General features: G+C 45.3%; 1 protein-coding gene across 1 annotated transcript in view; it reads left to right on the top strand.

Annotated features, from left to right (window-relative positions):
* The window catches only part of SMCHD1 (structural maintenance of chromosomes flexible hinge domain containing 1), an 838,152-nt gene that overhangs the window by 382,658 nt on the left and 430,593 nt on the right, over positions 1-24,901 (top strand). The window contains exon 11 of the mRNA XM_063923554.1: positions 15,018-15,141. Within this exon, the coding sequence (XP_063779624.1) occupies positions 15,018-15,141 (124 nt within the window). The remainder of the gene's footprint in view (positions 1-15,017; positions 15,142-24,901) is intronic.

The raw sequence follows: 24,901 nt of genomic DNA, 5'->3' as shown, positions 1-24,901 counted from the left end.
CAGAGAACAAAAAAATCAACAGGGACATTGGGTATCCCTGTCTAGTTCCATTACTGATAGAGAAGGGATCAGACAATAATCCGTTGACTCGAACTCTGGCAGTAGGAGCTTTATATAAAGTCATAATTCTATGAAGCGCCACTGGACCCAACGTGGCCCAGCACGAACCTCATAAATCCCCAGCTAACCCTATCAAAGGACTTTTTGGCATTGGTGGAGAGTAATATGGTAGGAAGTGTACCCTGGGATGCCAAATGGATCATACTCAAGACATTAGTAGTGTTATCTTTTGCTTGACTCCTGGGCAGAAAACCCACCTGGTCATTATGTATTAAAGAGGGAAGTAACTCATTCAGTCTGTTCGCCATCAACTTCGCAAATAGTTTGATGTCAAAATTTAACAGGGAAATGGGTCTGTAGCTGGAGCACACCGAAGGGGCTTTACCGTGTTTGGGAAGTACTTTTATGTGATCCTTTTAAGGATTGGTTTAAAAAATACTTGTCAGTTGAAGTAGAGTTGAAGGCTTGGAGGAGCCTATGGGCCAAGGTGTCTTTAAATGTTTTGTAATAAACAATCGTGAAGCTATCGGGGCCTGGACTTTTACCTGAAGGAGTTGAGGCTGTATCCTGTAACACTTCTTGCAAAGTAAAAGGCCTTTCCAAGGCCTCTCCGTCTTGAGGCAGAAGGGTGGGATAGGCAACTTAGTCAAGTAGGTCTTAAATCGAGAAGTGTCAGAAGGAGCAGCATCTGGGGAATGCTTATCTAGATTGTATAGAGCTGAGTAATATCACTTAAAGCACGCTGCAATGTCAGGGGTATTTTATAGCAGGTAGAGCCGGTGTCTGTTTTCATATGACCAATGAGTGAAGACGCCCCCTGAGCACAAAGTGCATTAGCAAGAAGGCGGCCTGGTTTATTGCCCCAATGGTAGTACTTTGGATTAGATTTGCGAATGGAAAGTTGGATATGGTTAGTGAGGGTTTTATTTAATTGTGCCCGTGCCTCTGCCAGCTCCACATATGTATCCCCAGACAATGTAGCTTTATGTGAGATTTCCAAAGTATGAATATTAATAAATTGGCTATATATGCTGATCTTTGTTTCTTTATACATGACCCAAGTTATATCAGTTTACCGCAAAGGGCTCATTTATGTGCCTCCCAGAGGGTGAGTTTGGAGACCTCAACAGTATCATTGATATTGGAATATTCATATAAGGCTTTCTCAATTTCCCCTTTACAGTATTTATCTAGTAATAAAGACTCATTTAGGCCCCAGGTCCATTGACCCGGGGACTGCGGCAAGACTGATCGAGATACAGGGGCATGGTCAGACCATGTTATTGAACCAACTGAGGCATCCACAAGCAAGAGAAGATGTCTGTGGCTAACAAATAGATTGTCTAACCGAGTGAAAACTTAATGCGGGTTGGAGAAGGAGGAGTAGGCACGCCCTGCAGGGTGAAGAACCCTCCAGGAGTCGGCCAGCTGGAGTTTGTTGAAAATTATCCTGACGGTGTTTTGACTTAGAAACTATCACAATGCTGGAAAAAAGTGGGTCTAGGTGAAGGTGAGAGGTGAAGAAGGAAGATTGGTCTTGGTTAGGTGCATATATCACTGTAAAAGTGTAGGCTTGTGTAAATATTTTGCATTGAACAAGAAGCAATCTGCCTGGAACGAGTTTATGTACACTGCTCAAAAAAATAAAGGGAACACTAAAATAACACATCCTAGATTTGAATGAATGAAATATTCTTATTAAATACTTTGTTCTTTACATAGTTAAATGTGCTGACAACAAAATGACACAAAAATTATCAATGGAAATCAAATTTATTAACCCATGGAGGTCTGGATTTGGAGTCACACAACATTAAAGTGGAAAAACACACTACAGGCTGATCCAACTTTGATGTAATGTCCTTAAAACAAGTCAAAATGAGGCTCAGTAGTGTGTGTGGCCTCCACGTGCCTGTATGAACTCCCTACAACGCCTGGGCATGCTCCTGATGAGGTGGCGGATGGTCTCCTGAGGGATCTCCTCCCAGACCTGGACTAAAGCATCCGCCAACTCCTGGACAGTCTGTGGTGCAACGTGGCGTTGGTGGATGGAGCAAGACATGATGTCCCAGATGTGCTCAATTGGATTCAGGTCTGGGGAACGGGCGGGCCAGTCCATAGCATCAATGCCTTCGTCTTGCAGGAATTGCTGACACACTCCAGCCACATGAGGTCTAGCATTGTCTTGAATTAGGAGTAACCCAGGGCCAACCGCACCAGCATATAGTCTCACAAGGGGTCTGTGGATCTCATCTCTGTACCATATGGCAGTCAGGCTACCTCTGGCGAGCACATGGAGGGCTGTGCGGCCCCCCCCAAAGAAATGCCACCCCACACCATTACTGAACCACTGCCAAACCGGTCATGCTGGAGGATGTTTCAGGCAGCAGAATGTTCTCCTTGGCGTCTCCAGACTCTGTCACGTCTGTCACATGTGCTCAGTGAGAACCTGCTTTCATCTGTGAAGAGCACAGGACACCAGTGGCGAATTTGCCAATCTTGGTGTTCTCTGGAAAATGCCAAACGTCCTGCACGGTGTTGGGCTGTAAGCACAACCCCCACCTGTGGACATCGGACCCTCATACCACCCTCATGGAGTCTGTTTCTGATCGTTTGAGTAGACACATGCACGTTTGTGGCTTGCTGGAGGTCATTTTGCAGGGCTCTGGCAGTGCTCCTCCAGTTCCTCCTTGCACAATTGTGGAGGTAGCAGTCCTGCTGCTGGGTTGTTGCCCTCCTACGGCCTCCTCCACGTCTCCTGATGTACTGGCCTGTCGTCTGGTAGCGCCTCCTTGCTCTGGACACTACACTGACAGACACAGCAAACCTTCTTGCCACAGCTCACATTGATGTGACATCCTGGATGAGCTGCACTACCTGAGCCACTTGTGTGGGTTGTAGACTCCGTCTCATGCTACCACTAGAGTGAAAGCACCGCCACCTTTCAAAAGTGACCAAAACATCAACCAGAAAGCATAGGAGCTGAGAAGTGGTCTCTGGCCACCACCTGCAGAACAACTCCTTTATTGGGGGTATCTTGCTAATTGCCTATAATTTCCACCTGTTGTCTATTCCATTTGCACAACAGCATGTGAAATTGATTGTCAATCAGTGTTGCTTCCTAAGTGGACAGTTTGATTTCACAGAAGTGTGATTGACTTGGAGTTACATTGTGTTGTTTAAGTGTTCCCTTTATTTTTTTGAGCAGTTTATATTGACATCAGAAACTTGTACGTTTTTGGAGAACACTATCGCCACACCTTTGGATTTACTATCTGGTTTAGTAGCATAGTAGGCTAATGGAAATCGGTGGTTGGTAAGCGACGGACTATGTGCAGACATTTTAAAATGGGGATCTTGTTTTAAAGCTATAGACTATACACTCATAGGGTTCTAAGCAGGGCAGATCTCTTTTCTGGAACATTGAGGCCTCTGCTTTGAGCGAAAATATTTTGAGTTTACCTGGTAATGTCATAGAATCAGAAAGTCAGTAAAGTAAAAATTAGCTCCCCGGAAGCAGTGAGAAAAAATAATAAAAGAAGAGCGGATATAAAAAAGAATATGGTAAAGAAAAACAGAACAAGCAAGATAAAGACAATAACAATGAAACATAACCTGCTGTGGAGCAACTGGAGTCGCTGGTCTCCAGGAGCCCAAGAGGCATGTAAGTCGAGTGCAGGTGTGGGGCAAGGGAGTCACTAATCAGGGATCTAGAAAGAGTAAATATACTACCACAGTGAAGCAGTAAAAAGAAAACCACAAAACGATCGCTGTCAACATATCAATTATCAATGCATCCCCATATGAGACTAAACTCATAAGGAATAATTCTGAGTCCATGCCAACAGGGTGGTTGGACAACACAGAAATAGACTATCCACAAGAATAAAATTTTCACCAGTCGTTGAGATTTCGAAATCCTAACCTGCTAGGAAGACAAAAAACATTAATGAATCATAGGAAGAAGTCCACGTGTCTCTCAGGTAACAGCTGTATCTTGATGAGGTGGGGAGGGGCCAGATCTCCCAGGGCCAGGGACCATCTGCCAAGAAGAATTCTGCCCACGTTATGGAAGTCATAATTTATGTGTAACTAATTCCCAGTTAGGTATCTCAATCTTTGGTAGGCCAAGTCCAGTGCAGAACGAAATGAGGTCAGAAGGAGATCTTAATGTGTGAAGTTTTCTGGAAGAAGATACCTGAAGATTAAAGGGAAAGCCCCAACGGTATTTCAACTGCCTTTTTCAGGGCTTATCGGTAACTGGTTTGAGGGCCTTCCGTTGTTGGAGAGTATGCCACGACAAGTCCTGATAAATATGGATCACCTGGCCATTGAAGTAGACACCATCCAGTTGACGGACCTTGCGCATAATGGCATCTTTCTGGGAGAAATAATGAAGATGACATATAACATCATGCGGGTGATCAGAATGAAGCCCTCACGGTTTAAGGGCACAATGAGCCCTATCTAAGGTAATAGTGTAGTTGGGGTCGTTTTTCAGGAGTTCATTAATAAAAATTTTAGTGAGGGCATCCACCAAACCTGATTAAGGAAAATCTTCTGGTAAACTCCTAATGCAGATATTGTTCCTCCTTCCCCTGTTATCAAGATCTGTCAGCCTCAATTGGAGCAAATTAATCTCTGCTGATTGCACCGAGATGACGTCTCTCAGTGTACCCATAAACACAGTGGTGGAATCATGATGATCTTCCAAGGATGCACGATCAGCAAGTTGTGCGATGTTGTGCCTAATAGAGGCCAGTTCCTGATGAATAGTGTCTTGAAGATCTTGTTTGGTGGGGAGAGTTTTCATAAAAGATGAGATGTCCTTAAGAGCCGTATCCTTCTGAATGGATGAGGAAGTGAACTCAGCAACAGGGGAGGGAGTTGAAGTAGTAGCAGGGGAGGAGAGTGGACTCGAAGCAGATAGATCCTCAGTGGGCCTGGCGGAGACGGGGTGAAGGAATGGCCTCAAATCTGTCTGGGACATGGTCTCCTTAGGAAGAGATGTGGCACCTTTCTGGGAAGATTTCCTGTTCCTAACCGTAGTTCAGAGAGATACAATTGGCAAGAGAAAGACGAAGTCTCATGTATGCGTTCATTGTGATGTATAAGGAAGGCCCTTCCGGTAGTGACTCCCAGTGGGTAGGCGTTAGCATGCCATTAGGATTCTGATGGCGACATGAGGAGGGATATATTACCAGCCATCTTCACATGCTCAGTAGAAGTAGGATACAAAAACAGGAAGCCTGTGGGAGATTGAATCTTCACTGAGTTATCCCATAGCCGATATGACGTAGGCATCCAGCTCTGGCAATTGAGACAAGTGAAACAAAGAGCCAGTGCAAACAAATGGAATTACCTAATAAAGGACACCATGGAGATCTCCGAGAGAGACAACGGCTCCAGGCTGAGGGTAGGAGAAATCCAAGCACTCAGACAAAATGTGCAGGGACCTTAATGACGTAATTCGGAGGGAACCAGCAGAGATCCAGAACACAGCACAAAGACACAGTAAAATGGGTTCCTTGAATGAGACTGTGTAAAGAGATAGAAGATAAGTGCCTGCAGGTAGAGGAGGCCAAGGTGTAGAATATCAGTAAGCTCCAAACAAATAACAGTCAAGAGACCACAAATACTGAGCTACTGTGCTTTGCAGGTAAATAGTGCCCACTCTGTAGTTATAGTTTGCCAGCAACCACAGACCTTCCAATAATAATCATTACCAATGGGCAGTTATGTAAATACCTGTGTTGTGTGCACTGCTTTCCAGAAAAAGTAAACTCCAAAGTGATAACTTTGTTTTACTTTGCATAACTCTTACATACTGTACAGTATTATAGAACATAATACAATCGGTGAAATTTATAAAAATTATGTAACAGCTGGTCGTAAGCCAGAGTGGTCACTAAACAGGTTGGGATGGAAAAAAATATATATTTTTTTTTAAACCAAATTTTTTTTTTTTTTTTTTTTGCAATAATGATTTAATATTTTTTGTTAAATCTATTAGAAACCTCGATCAACCATGTTTTAATGCTTTCTAACACTAATAATGTTATTAGGCTTTGATTTGATTTATTTTACATATTTCAATCTAATTTTTTGCAGCTTATTATTCCTTTTACGTCTGAATATATGTAGATAGCCTAAACCTATTAATACATACAGATGAAATTAAAAATAAGAACATCAAGTTAATGTTAAGGATTAGTCTTATTATAATTAAATAAATCTGAATAGTAATGCACAATTAAAATGGCAAAAACACTTTTCAGAGAAACACACACACAGGTGGAGTTAAGCATTAGCACTGTCACTGGCATTAAACATTTTGAATGAAAATGCTATTTATTTATTTATTTATTTTTTGTATGATAGGCTTTTTTTTAATAAGGCAAAAAATAAATCATGGTTTAAACCAGCCAACCCTGGTAAGTAAGGAACATCTGTAGTCACACATACTTGATCAGGATTATAGTGAAGGTGCAGAACGAGGGTACAAGTTGAGGTTGGAATCGCAGGCAGAGGTGCAGAGTAAGAATATAAGTCAAGGTCATAGGTAGAGGTGCTGAAAAAGAATTCACACCGTTTTGGTACACTGAAATCATTCAGGCTGAAACAAAGTAGCGTAAGCTCAAGCAGGAAACCTGATATTTTGGAACCAGTATAGTGCAAACAGGTGGTTTAAATTGGATGTAGTATTAGGCTGTCTGATGTGCACTCGATATGTCGTACATCGGACAGTGTGTATGATGCGTGCTCCCACGGGTCGTATACCTTTTTGTTCTACACTTGAGATCAAAAGATATGCAACAGCCCTGCATGCTCTGGGATGTTGGTGGATGCAGTCACAGCTGATACATCGTACAGTGTGTATGCACTTACGATACATCGTTTATAATGTCACATCTGCCCGACATCCTACAGTGTGTACACAGCCTTACCACAGTGTCGACAGATAGGTTTAGTAATACTCACTACTGGAAGTCGTGAAGATATTACCACCGGAGCCGCGGTACCCACCGTATCAGGTCAGCATTAGACCACCAGGGACATTTTTTGACATTCTTATCATGTTGATACCTTTTTAAATAGGCATGGCTGTTTGAATTGGACACCAAGCTGTCATCACTGGTCATCTGATCCTGTTTTTAGAAAAAACTGCAGTTTTGCACACTAATTACCAGAGGGTGCTCCAAACACAGCCCAAACAAATGCAGTGTGCTATCACTACAGTACAAAAGTGATAGGCGGGAACCACTGTGGCTGCTAAGAACTGGAGGGAGCTGGCATCTGAGCTCCACAGACCTGTGTGGCAGTGCAGGGCAGGAGGGACCTGATGGATACTGCCCACACACCCAGCTCCAGAAAGGCTGCAACTCCAGTCTGTAAATCGTACCCTGGCACAGTGGTATGTGAGCATGAAACATGGTTACTGTAGAATTTTGCTATGTGAGCATTGAACACATTTACCCAATGCAAGATAAAAAAATGTTTGTGTTGGAATTTAAAAGCACACGTAGAATTACAGGAACTCTTCAGCATAGTATTCACACTGTAGCCGAAGATACTCAAAGAACATAGGGGTAAATGTATGAAGCAGTGAAATGAGTGGAGAAGTGAACCAGTGGAGAAGTTGCCTATGGCAACCAATCAGCATTGAAGTAACCTTTATAATTTGCATACTATATAATTGTACAGATCATCTGATTGGTTGCCATGGGCAACTTCTAAACTGGCTCACTTCTCCACTCTTATCACTGCTTCATACCCCATAGACCTAGGAATTGCAAATTCTTTCTGAATATGAACAAAAGTTTTAAGGAGGCAGCTCTACTATAATTTTCCTGCCCAGGACACTTATACCAATTCCTTCAGCTCACATATCCACACACCACACTATTCTATATGTGAAAATCAAAATCATAACTGCTGCATAGAGGAGCAGTGTGCCAGTGGTATATTCCTATAATATATTAAGTTATTTATATAACGCGCACATTTTGCAGCACTTTTTATTTTTATTTCTCTGACGTCCTAGTGGATGCTGGGTACTCCATAAGGACCATGGGGTATAGACGGGCTCCGCAGGAGACTGGGCACTCTTAAAAGAAAGATTAGGTACTATATCTGGTGTGCACTGGCTCCTCCCTCTATGCCCCTCCTCCAGACCTCAGTTAGTATCTGTGCCCGGCCAGAGCTGGATGCACCCTAGGGGCTCTCCTGAGCTTCCTAAAAAAGAAAGTATTTGTTAGGTTTTTTATTTTCAGTGAGATCTGCTGGCAACAGACTCACTGCTACGTGGGACTGAGGGGAGAGAAGCGAACCTACCTGCTTGCAGCTAGCTTGGGCTTATAAGGCTACTGGACACCATTAGCTCCAGAGGGATCGAACACAGGCCCAGTCCTCGGTCGTCCGGTCCCGGAGCCGCGCCGCCGTCCCCCTTGCAGAGCCAGAAGAACGAAGAGAAGTTGAAAATCGGCGGCTGAAGACTCCGGTCTTCATTAAGGTAGCGCACAGCACTGCAGCTGGGCGCCATTGCTCCCTTAGCACACCACACACTCCGGTCACTGATGGGTGCAGGGCGCTGGGGGGGGCGCCCTGGGCAGCAATTAGATTACCTTACTTGGCGAAAAGCACATAATACAGTCTGATAAACTGTATATGTGCATTAACCCCCGCCATTAAAGAACATAAAAGGACAGAAGCCCGCCGCTGAGGGGGCCGGGCCTTCTTCCTCAGCACACCGGCGCCATTTTCTCTTCACAGCTCAGCTGGAAGGAAGCTCCCCAGGCTCTCCCCTGCAGTATCCTGGTACACAAAGGGTAAAAAAGAGAGGGGGGGGGGCACATAAATTTAGGCGCAAAACTGTGTATATAAGCTGCTATAGGGGAAAAATCACTCAGTATAGTGTACATCCCTGTATTATATAGCGCTGTGGTGTGTGCTGGCATACTCTCTCTCTGTCTCTCCAAAGGGCCTGGTGGGGGAACGGTCTTCAAATAGAGCATCCCCTGTGTGTGTGTGGTGTGTCGGTACGCGTGTGTCGACATGTCTGAGGTAAAAGGCTCCTCTAAGGAGGTGATAGAGCGGATAAGTGTGTGGGAGGGTGTCTCCGTCAACAACGCCGACACCTGTTTGGATATGTGTAAGTGCTGAGGTAAAATTATTGCACAAAAGGTTAGGGAACAGAAAGGAAATCTACCCTGGTCTGTCCCTATGTCACAGAGTCCTTCAGAGTCTCTCTATGTTCACTATCCAAAATAACAAAGTATCGACACGGAGTTTAACTCCACTGTCGACTACGATAATGCAAAGTTACAGCCAAGAGGGCTAAAAGATATTCAATATATGATTATTGGAATAAAAGATGATTTGCATATCACTGATGACTCATCTGTCCCTGACACGAGAGTACACATGTTAAGGGGAAGAATGCTGAGGTAAATTTCCATCCTCTCATGAGGAAAAAGAGCGGGAATATCCAGACAAGAGACGGCAGCTTCCCACAAGAGAATTCTCAGGCTGTATCCTTTCCCCACTAGGGCCAGGATGTGTTGAGAATCTTCCCCTTGGGTGTCCTGTTTGCACTAGCTATTCTCAGGGATCCTGCAGATAGCGTGCACATTCTAGTATACTACCCAGACCGGCGATTGTGTTGGCATGGGTTTATAGCGCTGTGGCAGCGTGGACAGGTACCTTATCAGCAGAGATTGAGACCCTAGTATGCATATAAATATTTTAAGATGCTGTCTTAAGTGATAGATATATAATTATAAAGCAAAGGGACATGAGTATACTGGGTCCTAGAGACAAAAGCTATGTCGATTTTGGCTTGACGTGTCCTGTAGAATATACATTGGACAGATGATGCCGACTTAAGAGGCATATGGAAGGCTGAGGATTGTGTGGAGAAAGGTTCTCGGGCCTGGTCTCCACAGTTATAGCTGGTAATTCTGATATTTTGCCTTATATTCCTGCACAGCCTAGGAAAGCACGACATTATTAAATGCAGCTTTTCAAATAAAGAAACCAGAAAGTCTGAGGTGCGTCCTTTCTTGTCAGAGCCGGGGGCAGAGGAAAGAAGCTGTACAACACAGCTAGTCCCCAGGAACAGAAGTCCTCCCCGGCCTCTACAAAAATCCACCGCATGTCGATGGGGCTCCACAGGCGGAGCTAGGCCCGGTGGGGACACGCCTTCGTAAGTTCAGCCACAAGTGGATTCACTCCCTGTTAGATCCCTGGGCAATAGAAATTGTATCGCAGGGATACAGGCTGGACTGTGAGAAGATGACCCTCACCGAGGACCCGGCGGGCTTCCCCCCAAGAGAGGGAGCCAGTGTTAACTGCAATTCGTAAATTGTATCTTCAACAGGTGGTGGTCAAGGGTCCCCTCCTTCAACAAGAGGGTATTATTATTAGACCATGTTATAATCCCGAAACCAGACGGTTCGGTTAGACCCATATTGAATTAAAATCCCTGAACATATACCTGAAAAGGTTCAGGTTCAAGATGGAATCGCTAAGAGAGGTCATTGCATGCCTGAAATGAATCGGGACATAAGGGATGCATACCTTCGTGTCACCATTTATCCACCTCATCAGGCGTACCTCAGTATTGCTGTACGGGATTGTCATTACCAATTTCACCAAGGTAATGGCGGATATGATGGTGCTCCTGCGGAAGCAAGGTGTCACTATTATCACATACTTGGATGATCTCCTCATAAAAGTGAGATCAAGAGAGCAGTTGCTGGACAGCGTATCACCTTCTCTGGAAGTGAAACGGCAACACGACTGGATTCTATATATTCCAAAGTCGCAGTTGGTTCCTACAGCTCATCTGCCTCGCCTAGGCATGATCCTAGACACAGACCAGAAGAGGGTTTATCTCCCGATAGAGAGAGCTCAGGAGCTCATGACACTGGTCAGGAATCCATTGAAAACCAAAACAGGTGTCAGTGCATCACTGCACTCGAGTCCTGGGAAGGATGATGGCATCATACGAGGCCATCCCCTTCGGATGATTCCATTCAAGGACAATGGAACTTACTGGACAAGTGGTCCGGATCACATCTTCAGGTGCATCGGTTAATCACCCTATCCCCCAGGGCCAGGGTGTCTCTCCTGTGGTGGCTGCGGAGTGCTCACCTTCTCGAGGGCCGCAGATTCGGCATTCAGGACTGGGTCCTGGTGACCACGGATGCAAGCCTCCGAGGGTGGGGGGCAGTTACACAGGGAAGAAAATTCCAAGGTTTGTGGTCAAGCCAACAGACTTGCCTTCACATCAATATCCTGGAACTAAGGGCCATATACAACGCCCTAAGTCAAGCGGAGTTCCTGCTTCGCGACCAACCGGTTCTGATCCAGTCAGACCGCAGGGGCTCATGTAAACCGCCAGGGCGGCACAAGGAGCAGGGTGGCGAGGGTAGAAGCCACCAGAATTCTTCGCTGGGCGGAGAATCAAGTAAGCGCACTGTCAGCAGTGTTCATTCCGGGAGTGGACACGACCTCCACCCGGGAAAGTGGTGACTTCATCAGGAAGTCTTCACGCAGTTTTGCAAATTGATGGAAACTGCCTCAGGTGGACTACATGGCGTCCCACCTCAATAAAAAGATAAAAAAGGTTTTACGCTGGGTCAAGGGACTCTCAGGCGATAGCTGTGGTCGCACTAGTAACACCGTGGGTGTTCCAGTCGGTCTATATATTCCCTCCTCTTCCTCTCAGACCCAAGGGCTGAGAATTGTAATAAACGGAGGAGTGTGAACAATATTCTTTGCTCCGGATTGGCCAAGAAGGACTCGGTACCCGGAACTGCAAGAAATGCTCTCAGAGGACCCATGGCCTCTGCCTCTCAGTCAGGACATGTTGCAACAGGGACCCTGTCTGATCCAAGACTTACCACGGCTGCGTTGGACGGCATGGCGGTTGAACGCCGGATCCTAGCGGAAAAGGGCATTCCGGATGCAGTTATTCCTACGCTGATAAAGGCTAGGAAAGACGTGACAGCAAGACTTTTTCACTGTATATGGCGAAAATAGGTTGCTTGGTGTGTGGCCGGGAAGGCCCTACAGAGGAATTCCAGGGGGGTCGATTCCTGCACTTCCTACAGTCAGGAGTGACTATGGGCCTAAAATTAGGATCCATAAAGGCCAAAATTTCGGCCCTATCCCTTTTTCTCTCAAAAAGAACTGGCTTCACTGCCTGCAGTTCGGACGTTGTCACAGGGGTGCTGCATATTCAGCCCCTTTTGTGCCTCCAGTGGCACCTTGGGATCTTAACGTGTGTTGGATTCCTAAAATCCCACTGGTTTGAGCCACTTAAGACCGTGGAGCTAAAATATCTCACGTGGAAAGTGGTCATGCTGTTGGCCTTAGCTTGGACTAGGCGTGTGTCAGAATTGGCGGCTTTGTCATGTAAAAGCCCATATCTGATCTTCCATATGGAAAGGGCAGAATGGAGGACTCGTCCCCAATTTCTCCCTAAGGTGGTATCATCGTTTCATTTGAACCAACCTATTGTGGGGCCTGCGGCTACTAGGGACTTGGAGGATTCCAAGTTGCTGGACGTAGTCCAGGCCCTGAAACTTTGTTTCCAGGACGGCTAGAGTCAGAAAAACTGACTCGCTATTTATCCTGCATGCACCCAACAAGCTGGGTGCTCCTGCTTCAAAGCAGACTATTGCTCGCTGGATCTGTAGCACCATTCAGCTTGCACATTCTGCGGCTGGACTGCCGCATCCTAAATCAGTAAAAGCCCATTCCACGAGGAAGGTGGGCTCTTCTTGGGCGGCTGCCCGAGGGGTCTCGGCTATACAACTTTGCCGAGCTGCTACTTGGTCGGGTTCAAACACTTTTGCAAAATTCTACAAGTTTGATACCCTGGCTGAGGAGGACCTTGAGTTGCTCATTCGGTGCTGCAGAGTCATCCGCACTCTTCCGCCCGTTTGGGAGCTTTGGTATAATCCCCATGGTCCTTACGGAGTACCCAGCATCCACTAGGACGTCAGAGAAAATAAGAATTTACTCACCGGTAATTCTATTTCTCGTAGTCCGTAGTGGATGCTGGGAGCCCGTCCCAAGTGCGGACTCTCTGCAATACATGTATATAGTTATTGCTTAACTAAAGGGTTATTGTATGAGCCATCTGTTGAGAGAGGCTCAGTTATTGTTCATACTGTTAACTGGGTATAGTTATCACGAGTTGTACAGTGTGATTGGTGTGGCTGGTATGAGTCTTACCCTGGATTCCAAATCCTTTCCTAGTAAGGTCAGCTCTTCCGGGCACAGTTTCCCTAACTGAGGTCTGGAGGAGGGGCATAGAGGGAGGAGCCAGTGCACACCAGATATAGTACCTAATCTTTCTTTTAAGAGTGCCCAGTCTCCTGCGGAGCCCGTCTATACCCCATGGTCCTTACGGAGTACCCAGCATCCACTACGGACTACGAGAAATAGAATTACCGGTGAGTAAATTCTTATTTTTTTTTGTTACTGTAGGGAGAAACTGGATCATTAGAGGAAATTCACATAGTCGTGGGGAAAATATGCAAACTCCGCACACATATGGCCTTGTTAAGAGTTAAACCCGGGACCTGAGTACTGTAAAGCAGTAATGCTAACAACTACACCATCTGTTCTGCCCAATATAGCTTGAAGTGATATTTATTCACTGGTTTAACCAGTGGAATTTATGTTTTTCCCAGTGAGACAACAAGTGCCAATGCCAGTTTAGAGGCATAATAGTACAGTCAAAGGTGGGGAAGAGCTGAGTCATACTGGAAGATGCAGAGTTAACTGTAATTTCTAATGTATGCATGGAACTAGATGCATATATATTTGTCCATAAGTGAAGTTGTACGCATCTCTGGATGTGGCTGTCCTTATGCGTAAACTTTGTTGGACTCCAGCCAATACCAATGGATTTTGCACAGTGTAGCCCACAAATACATTGTCACACTGTCTCAGAACTTCTGGAGATGTGACTGAATTACAGTGCGTTTCCATGTAACAAAATGCGTCTGATCAGTTGAGACATAAAAAAACACACACCATAGTGTAATAAATACAGACTTGAAAGCTAAGTAAATCCAATCCAAAAGGGTGAGAGAAGGTATGTGTCCTCTGTTTCCAAGAGAAGGAAATTCCTCAGCCTCTAAGGCAATTTACTTAAATAGCCACTTGATAAAGGGTAACTGAATGCTTTTCAAAACATCGTTAGTTCTCCACAATACACGTGAGCAGCAGAAATCCAAATTCCAGCATAATAGAGAAGGAACTATTGAGTGCACTGATGCCAGCATCATGATAAATTTGAAAAATAAATGTTTTAATCAGACAATTAAAATCAGGCAATTAACACAATATTTACTTTTTCACACAAAAAGATTGAATATTCCATCTATGGAAACAGTGATATGCCTTAATTTCTCACTGACATAAATTCATTTGTGTGAAAAAAGTGAAGGTCCTATTATGTGCCAGTTTTAATGTGTAAAATTCTGAGTATTAACATTACCTGGTGTTTGTCATTTATTTTGACATTATTGTGCTAAATACAAATATAGCCACGCTCATCTATGCACTGCAACACGGATGGCATGGCTAGCGTACCCATGAATGAATGCGCATGAACTGTATGTATAGCTACTTACTTTATCTTCCATAGTATTTCTGCTAGTCTTCTAGCCAGATGTACAGTATTATCAAGATTTTATTTATTTATTATCAGTTATATATATATATATATATATATATATATATATAGCGCACACATGTTCCGCAGTGCTTTAAAAGGCATTCAGGCTATATAAATCAATTACCTTTGTGACTGAGAATTTTTCATCTCTTGGAAACTGAGAACACATCATCAATCTAAATTGGATTTACCTCCCTATAATGTGGACTATCACCTATTTGAATTTCTATGTGTGTGTAATTTTTTGGTTTGTTTTAAGGAAGCAATGAGGACACTGAGCTTGATGATGATTGCATCATAGTGGAGAAAGAAGCTCGTGGAAAAAGACCAATCTTTGAATGTTTCTGGAACGGAAGGCTGATTCCTTATACCACAATTCAGGAGTAAGTTTTGTAATAGATGGTAAAAAAACAGAAGTTAATTAGGCCTCCTATGCCTAGCACTATAATATCAATTAATATGCTGCCTGCAACTATTTATTGGACTTCTACAGTATATCAATGATCAAAACTTTTCTGCCAATATCACCTAGACAGCGGAAGACAAACCCAACTCATCCTTCACAGGACCGAGTTTAACACCACCAGACAGTTGGTGGGAACTTCCTGAGCTGCTGCTATTTAATTGCAACATCCTAGAGCAGGCCTGGCCAATCTGTGGCTCTCCAGCTGTTGCAAAACTACAATTCCCAGCATGCTTTGCCACAGTTTTGCTATTAGGGAATGCTAAAACTGTGGTAGAGCAATCTGGGATGTGTAGTTTCACAACAGCTGGAGAGCCACAAGTTGGCCAGGCCTGTCCTAGAGAATGCCGTCATAGCCACTCCAACAACCCCATTGCCGGTGGTGACAGCACCGGAAACTGGGTTGGTGACTTCCACCGTGGACTCTGGGGAGATTGCACACTCACCATCCAGAGCAGCAGCTAGTTGATAAGCTTGCGCCCACCGGCTACTACAGGTGTGCTCCCAGGTACTAGCAATTTGCTTGCTGGGACTGCTCAGCTGTCTGACATACAACCACTATGGATGCAGGGTATCCGGTTGCTAGATAGACAGTGTCTAGATAGACAGTCAATAGATAGACACCATATGTTAGACAGACATTAGGTCGACAGGGTCAAAAGGTCGACAGGGTCAAAAGGTCGACATGAAAATGGTCGACATAAAAAAAGATAGACAAAGGGTTTTTTTTTTTCAATTTAACATGTTTTTGGACTATTTCATACCTTCTCTATCCATGTCGGCATAGAGTTGGTTATAAACCTTTTGGCAAGCACATGCCTTTCTACAGTTGGGGATCCCAGATGACCAAACTATCCACACAAACCACAAAAATGCAAAAAAACATGGTGTCTACCTTTTTTATGTCGATCATTTTCATGTCAACCTTTTGACCCTGTCGACCTTTTAACCCTGTTGACCTTTTGTACTGTCTACCTTTTTCATGTCGACCATTTGACTCTGTCGACCTTTTGACCCTGTCGACCTAATGTCTGTCTAACATATGGTGTCTATTGACTGTCTAACTAGACACTGTCTATCTTTTATACCACACCCGGATGCAGTCATTTGCAAGTTTGTTTCAAGAGTTTGCGCAGGTGTCAGCATCTTTTCAGCAGGTGTAAGACAGGAATAATTCATCTAAGCACAAGCCTTCTAGAAGAGCCCCGATCCTGTTCGCCGAAGTGGAGACTGCATCAGTTTCTGAGGAATTTGAGAATAGAGTTGATGTTGAGGCTATGATCAAGGCAGTCAGATTTGGTACTCCAGGATTATGTTCAGACTCCTAGGTCCAAGACCCTGGTTTTTGAATGTCAGAAGAAGGTGACTACTGAGTTCCCTTGCTCGGGACAGTTGGTGGACCTCCTTGCAGAGATATGGGCTCACCTTAATATGCACTTCCAGTCTGTATTATAAATGAGACACAGATAAAAGTACATTTCTCTGACGTCCTAGTGGATGCTGGGAACTCCGTAAGGACCATGGGGAATAGCGGGCTCCGAAGGAGGCTGGGCACTCGAGAAAGATTTATGACTACCTGGTGTGCACTGGCTCCTCCCACTATGACCCTCCTCCAAGCCTCAGTTAGATTTTGTGCCCGGCCGAGGTTGGATGCACACTAGGGGCTCTCCTGAGCCTTTAGAAAGAAAGTATAGAAATTAGGTTTTTTATTTTCAGTGAGACCTGCTGGCAACAGGCTCACTGCAGCGAGGGACTAAGGGGAGAAGAAGTGAACCTGCCTGCTTGCAGCCAGCTTGGGCTTCATAGGCTACTGGACACCATTAGCTCCAGAGGGATCGACCGCAGGCCCAGCCTTGGTGTTCGGTCCCGGAGCCGCGCCGCCGTCCCCCTTACAGAGCCAGAAGCAAGAAGAGGTCCGGAAAATCGGCGGCAGAAGACATCAGTCTTCACCAAGGTAGCGCACAGCACTGCAGCTGTGCGCCATTGCTCCTCACACACACTTCACACTCCGGTCACTGAGGGTGCAGGGCGCTGGGGGGGGGGCGCCCTGAGAAGCAATAATAACACCTTGGCTGGCAAAAATACCACAATATATAGCCCCGGAGGCTATATATGTGGAAAATACCCCTGCCAGAATATAGGAAAAAGCGGGAGAATAGTCCCCGGAAAAGGGGCGGAGCTATCTCCTTCAGCACACTGGCGCCATTTTTCCCTCACAGCTCTGCTGGAAGGAAGCTCCCTGGCTCTCCCCTGCAGTCTACACTACAGAAAAGGGTAAAAAAGAGAGGGGGGTCACTAAATTTAGGCGCAGTATAAATTTATATAGAAAAAGCAGCTATAGGGGACATAACTCAGTCCCTGCATTATATAGCGCTCTGGTGTGTGCTGGCATACTCTCACTCTGTCCCCCCAAAGGGCTTTTGTGGGTCCTGTCCTCTGTTGGAGCATTCCCTGTGTGTGTGCGGTGTGTCGGTACGGCTGTGTCGACATGTTTGATGAGGATAATGATGTGGAGACGGAGCAGATGCCTTTAGAAGGGATGTCACCCCCTGCGGGGCAGACACCTGAGTGGATGAGCTTATGGAAAGAAATGAGTGCACGTATAGACTCCTTACATAAGAAATTTTACGACATGCCAAATGTGGGACAGCCGACTTCTCAGCTCGTGCCTGTCCAGGCGTCTCAAAGGTCATCAGGGGCTCTGAAACGCCCGCTACCTCAGACCGCAGACCCAGATGTCGACACTGATACTGACACCAGTGTCGACGACGATGAGTCTAACCTGATGCCCACTAAGGCCATTCACTGCATGATTGAGGCAATGAAAGAGGTGTTACACATTTCTGATATAAATACAGGTACCACTAAAAAGGGTATTATGTTTGGGGAGAAAAAACTACCCGTAGTTTTTCCCCCATCAGATGAATTAAATGAAGTGTGTGAAGAAGCGTGGGCTTTCCCTGATAAAAAATTGGTAATTCCTAAGAAGGTACTAATGGCGTTCCCTTTCCCGCCAGAGGATAGGTCACGTTGGGAAACACCTCCTAGGGTGGATAAAGCGCTCACACGTTTGTCTAAAAAGGTGGCACTACCGTCTCCGGATACGGCCGCCCTCTAGGAACCTGCTGATAGAAAGCAGGAGGCGATCCTGAAGTCTGTATACACACACTCAGGCATTATACTTAGGCCAGCTATTGCGTCAGCATGGATGTGCAGTGCTGCCGCCGCGTGGTCAGATAAACTGTCAGAAAATATTGACACACTAGACAGAGACACGATCCTGCTAACCATAGACCATATCAAAGACTCAGTCTTATATATGAGAGATGCACAGAGGGAAATCTGCCGACTGGCATCTAAAGTAAGTGCATTGTCCATTTCTGCTAGGAGAGGCTTATGGACTCGCCAGTGGACAGGAGATGCAGATTCTAAAAGGCACATGGAAGTTTTGCCTTATAAGGGTGAGGAATTATTTGGGGATGGTCTCTCGGACCTAGTTTCCACAGCAACGTCTGGGAAGTCAGCATTTTTACCCCATGTCCCCTCACAGCCTAAGAAGGCGCCGTTTTATCAGGTTCAGTCCTTTCGGACCCAGAAAAACAAGCGTGGAAAAGGCGGGTCTTTTCTGTCCAGAGGCAGAGGTAGGGGAAAAAGGCTGCAACAAACAGCAGGTTCCCAGGAGCAAAAGTCCTCCCCCGCTTCTTCTTCCAAGTCCGCCGCATGACGGTGGGGCTCCACAGGCGGAGCCAGGTACGGTGGGGGGCCGCCTCAAGAATTTCAGCGATCAGTGGGCTCGCTCACAGGTGGATCCCTGGATCCTTCAAATAGTATCTCAAGGGTACAAACTGGAATTCGAGGCGTCTCCACCCCACCGGTTCCTAAAATCTGCCTTGCCGATTGCTCCCTCAGACAGGGAGGCGGTGCTAGCGGCAATTCACAAGCTGTATTCCCAGCAGGTGATAGTCAAGGTGCCCCTACTTCAACAAGGACGGGGTTACTATTCCACACTGTTTGTGGTACCGAAACCGGACGGTTCGGTGAGACCCATTTTAACCTTGAACACATACATAAAAAAATTCAAGTTCAAGATGGAATCGCTCAGGGCGGTTATTGCAAGCCTGGACGAGGGGGATTACATGGTATCCCTGGACATCAAGGATGCTTACTTGCATGTCCCCATTTACCATCCTCACCAGGAGTACCTCAGATTTGTGGTACAGGATTGCCATTACCAATTCCAGACGCTGCCGTTTGGACTGTCCACGGCACCGAGGGTATTTACCAAGGTTATGGCGGAAATGATGATACTCCTTCGAAAAAAGGGAGTTTTAATTATCCCGTACCTGGACGATCTCCTACTAAAGGCGAGATCCAAGGAACAGTTGTTGGTGGGAGTAGCACTATCTCAGGAAGTGCTGCACCAGCACGGCTGGATTCTGAATATCCCAAAGTCACAGCTGGTTCCGACGACACGGCTGCTGTTCCTTGGTATGATTCTGGATACAGTCCAGAAAAACGTGTTTCTCCCGCAGGAGAAAGCCAGGGAGTTGTCATCTCTAGTCAGAGACCTCCTGAAACCGAAACAGGTATCGGTGCATCACTGCAAGCGGGTCCTGGGAAAGATGGTAGCTTCTTACGAAGCAATTCCCTTCGGCAGGTTCCATGCCAGAATCTTTCAGTGGGACCTATTGGACAAATGGTCCGGATCGCATCTTCAGATGCATCGCTTAATAACCCTGTCTCCAAGAACCAGGGTGTCTCTACTGTGGTGGCTGCAGAGTGCCCATCTTCTAGAGGGCCGCAGGTTCGGCATACAGGACTGGGTCCTGGTGACCACGGATGCCAGCCTTCGAGGCTGGGGGGCAGTCACACGGGGAAGAAACTTCCAAGGACTATGGTCGAGTCAGGAGACTTCCCTTCACATAAATATTCTGGAACTAAGGGCCATTTACAATGCCCTAAGTCAAGCAAAATCCCTGCTCCTACACCAGCCGGTGCTGATCCAGTCAGACAACATCACGGCAGTCGCCCATGTAAATCGACAGGGAGGCACAAGAAGCAGGATGGCAATGGCAGAAGCCACAAGAATTCTCCGATGGGCGGAGAATCATGTACTAGCACTGTCAGCAGTGTTCATTCCGGGAGTGGACAACTGGGAAGCAGACTTCCTCAGCAGACACGACCTCCACCCGGGAGAGTGGGGACTTCATCCAGAAGTCTTCCAGATGCTGGTAAACCGTTGGGAAAAACCACAGGTGGACATGATGGCGTCCCGCCTCAACAAAAAGTTAAAAAGATATTGCGCCAGGTCAAGGGACCCTCAGACGATAGCTGTGGACGCTCTAGTGACACCGTGGGTGTACCAGTCGGTTTATGTGTTCCCTCCTCTGCCTCTCATACCAAAGGTATTGAGAATAATAAGAAAGCGAGGAGTAAACACAATTCTCGTGGTTCCGGATTGGCCAAGACGAGCGTGGTACCCGGAACTTCAAGAGATGATCTCAGAGGACCCGTGGCCTCTGCCGCTCAGACAGGACCTGCTACAGCAGGGGCCCTGTCTGTTCCAAGACTTACCGCGGCTGCGTTTGACGGCATGGCGGTTGAACGCCGGATCCTGAAGGAAAAGGGTATTCCGGAAGAAGTCATTCCTACGCTTATTAAAGCCAGGAAAGATGTTACGGCAAATCATTATCACCGCATATGGCGGAAATATGTTGCATGGTGCGAGGCTAAAAAGGCCCCAACAGAGGAATTTCAACTAGGTCGATTTCTGCATTTCCTGCAAGCAGGAGTGAATATGGGTCTAAAACTAGGCTCCATTAAAGTACAGATCTCGGCTCTGTCGATTTTCTTTCAAAAAGAACTAGCTTCAGTACCTGAAGTTCAGACATTTGTGAAAGGAGTGCTGCATATTCAGCCCCCGTTTGTGCCTCCTGTGGCACCTTGGGATCTCAACGTGGTGTTGAGTTTCTTAAAATCACATTGGTTTGATTCACTAAAAACCGTGGATCTAAAATATCTCACGTGGAAAGTGGTCATGTTATTGGCCTTGGCTTCAGCCAGGCGAGTGTCAGAATTGGCGGCTTTATCATGTAAAAGCCCTTATCTGATTTTCCATATGGATAGGGCAGAATTGAGGACTCGTCCCCAGTTTCTCCCTAAGGTGGTGTCAGCGTTGCACCTGAACCAGCCTATTGTGGTCCCTGCGGCTACTAGGGATTTGGAGGACTCCAAGTTGCTAGACGTTGTCAGGGCCCTGAAAATATATGTTTCCAGGACGGCTGGAGTCAGAAAATCTGACTCGCTGTTTATCCTGTATGCACCCAACAAGCTGGGTGCTCCTGCTTCTAAGCAGACTATTGCTCGCTGGATTTGTAGTACAATTCAGCTTGCACATTCTGTGGCAGGCCTGCCACAGCCAAAATCTGTAAATGCCCATTCCACAAGGAAGGTGGGCTCATCTTGGGCGGCTGCCCGAGGGGTCTCGGCTTTACAACTTTGCCGAGCAGCTACTTGGTCAGGGGCAAACACGTTTGCAAAATTCTACAAATTTGATACCCTAGCTGAGGAGGACCTGGAGTTCTCTCATTCAGTGCTGCAGAGTCATCCGCACTCTCCCGCCCGTTTGGGAGCTTTGGTATAATCCCCATGGTCCTTACGGAGTTCCCAGCATCCACTAGGACGTCAGAGAAAATAAGAATTTACTCACCGGTAATTCTATTTCTCGTAGTCCGTAGTGGATGCTGGGCGCCCATCCCAAGTGCGGATTGTCTGCAATACTTGTAAATAGTTATTGCTAACTAAAGGGTTATTGTTGAGCCATCTGTTGAGAGGCTCAGTTGTTTTCATACTGTCAAACTGGATATAGTATCACGAGTTGTACGGTGTGATTGGTGTGGCTGGTATGAGTCTTACCCGGGATTCTAAATCCTTCCTTATTATGTCAGCTCGTCCGGGCACAGTGTCCTAACTGAGGCTTGGAGGAGGGTCATAGTGGGAGGAGCCAGTGCACACCAGGTAGTCATAAATCTTTCTAGAGTGCCCAGCCTCCTTCGGAGCCCGCTATTCCCCATGGTCCTTACGGAGTTCCCAGCATCCACTACGGACTACGAGAAATAGAATTACCGGTGAGTAAATTCTTATTTAAAGTACATTTTCAAACTCATACTTCATTGTGTCTGCAATTTTTAAAAACTAAATAAGGATGAGTACATAAATACTCAACCCCTGCAATCTAGTACTTGGTAGAATCACCTTTTTTGAAAGTTGTATTTGTTGGAGTAGATTTCCACCAGGTTTACACACTGGGAATGATTATAACCCTTCTTCCTTGCAGATTTACTACAGGTTGTTCAGGATGGTTGGATAGTGCTTGCAGACTTGAATCTTTGAATATTGTCACAAATCCTCAATTGGATGGAGATCTGAACTTTGACTTGGCCATTGTAGAACATTCACTTTTTGGTTTTTCAACCATGCCATTGTTGCTTTAGCCTTGTGCTTGGGATCATTGTCCTGCTGATTGTCCTGCTGTCATTGTCATTGTCATTGGGATCATTGTCCTGCTGTCCTTCTTCCAAATTTTAGTCTAGCAGACTGAAATGGGTTGTCTTGCAGTATCTCCCTGTTCTTTGCACCATTCATCCGTTTTTTTAATTTTTATAACATGCCTAGTCACCACTGAGGGAAAGCATCCTGACAGCATGATGCTGCCACACCCTTACTTTACTGTCCAGATGGTATTTTCATAGGAATAGGCCACACATAGGGTTAGATTTACTGAAACATCTAAAAATGAAAAGTTGTGGAGTTGCCCATAGCAACCAGTCAGATTCTGTGTATCATTTTCTGGGCTTCAATAGAAGAATCAAAGCTACAATCTGATTTGCTGCTGTGGGCAACACCACTGCTTTGAATTAGAAGCTTTAGTAAATCTACCCCATAGTGTTTTGAATTGCAGCCAAAAAGATCCATTTTTATTGAACCTGACCCCAAAACCTTATCCCACATTTTATCTGGTTCACTGTGTTTTCTTTAAAATTCCAGATGTACTGTACTTTAATGTGGCTTCCCTCACAATCTCCTTCTTGTTCTAATGCTGAATTTTGAGAGAGGGCCTGGATAGTATAATGCTGCTTACATTTCGACTGTAAATGATGATCAGATCAGTTATTTTAGTAAAAGAAAATTCTGTGAGGTAAATTGTAGCAACTCTTTTTGGTTTGTTACTGTAGCATGTCCATAAGACAAACATGCATCAAACAGCTGGTAAAAGACAAAAGCAAAGTAAAATTAAATGAAACATGTACAGTGCAGAAATCCCGAAGGCATATGTAAAATATGCACTGTAATGAGTACATGTTTGGTAAGACTCATTAATAACAAAATTCTGACACCAAATAAGTCCGTAAGGCACTGTGGGGTCAGGGTTTTCAGGGATCAATTGTGTAGAAAATAAAAGCTGTGGTACAATGGGATGAGGGAGTCTGCGCAAAGACTCATGCCGTATAGTGGCACAAAAGCATTTTTCGAATGCGTTGCCGTAGCTATTCGGAGAGGATGACCATATAACTATCCCATGTCTCAAAAAGTTTGACTGCGGCTTTCCTACTGAAGGGAAGCCTCTACTCAATCCATATTAAAAATGTTAAATAATTTGTCCAGAAAAGGAGTCCTGGACAGTGGTGGTAGCTAAATCCACATCTGGAAAAAAAAAATCTTTTTGGTACCTGCAGAGACTGTTAAAAACCAGTTTATGCTCTCCTCCAGAATCTCTAGTATCATGTGGTAAAATCCCCAAAATAGCCCATTCCACAGTCAGTTGACCAAGAATGTGTGGCAAAATGTCCAATTTTTAACCACAATCTTTTGATAGTGGGACAAACCCATAATCCAATTAAAAAGATCCACCCTGTGAGAACCACATTTTAGATAAAGTACATTTTAAAATGTCTTGAAGGGAAAACCGGCCATGTAATACATTTTTAAAAACATTTCCACATAAGTTGTGGCAGGTACTGTAATAATTTAGAAGTTTTAAGGAGGAAGTCCATGGTCAAGTGAGAAGAGCGATCTTGCTCTTAAATCAGTCAATTGTTGGGAGTGCTATAGTCTACAGGGGCCCAAAAGAAAGCATAATGAGATGATCTAGCCTTATGAAAATGGCGGTGGAGGGAGAGTAGCATTTCTAGTGGCAGAGCAACCATACTAGTACATTACTGAGCTTCACTAAATGCCAAATTAAGAGACCACACCCAGGTAGACCACACATGCCTGAACAGTGGTTTCTTAGATTGTTTGTGCATGAGTTGACCAATAGTATGAAGCCATATTGCCTTCCAAGAGGTAAACGGCAATGCTGCTTCACCATTCTGGAAATTAGGCTTATTAAAGAAGGGCAAATGCACAGACAAATACGGATGTAGTTTAAATATGGTGTAATATGTGCCAGATATTTCTGGTAGTCATATAAAGAGTGGTGGTAGGTGGCAGAGGGCGGAACCTCACACAAGAGAGACTCATACCAGGTGCAAAGAAGTGTTCAAGAGAGATGTGAGCCATAGAGGTCATTGTCAAGCAGCCAATTCTGGATATAGCGATGTTGTGCAGTGTAAATATAAAGTTCCATTGGAAAGAATGAGGCTGTTGGAATTCAGTAAGACTAATGTGGGACCGTTTGT

Source organism: Pseudophryne corroboree, chromosome 5, assembly GCF_028390025.1.
Source record: "Pseudophryne corroboree isolate aPseCor3 chromosome 5, aPseCor3.hap2, whole genome shotgun sequence".
Lineage (NCBI taxonomy): Eukaryota > Metazoa > Chordata > Amphibia > Anura > Myobatrachidae > Pseudophryne > Pseudophryne corroboree.
Note: the sequence above shows the minus strand (reverse complement) of the source record. Positions and strands in the feature narration are given on the sequence as shown.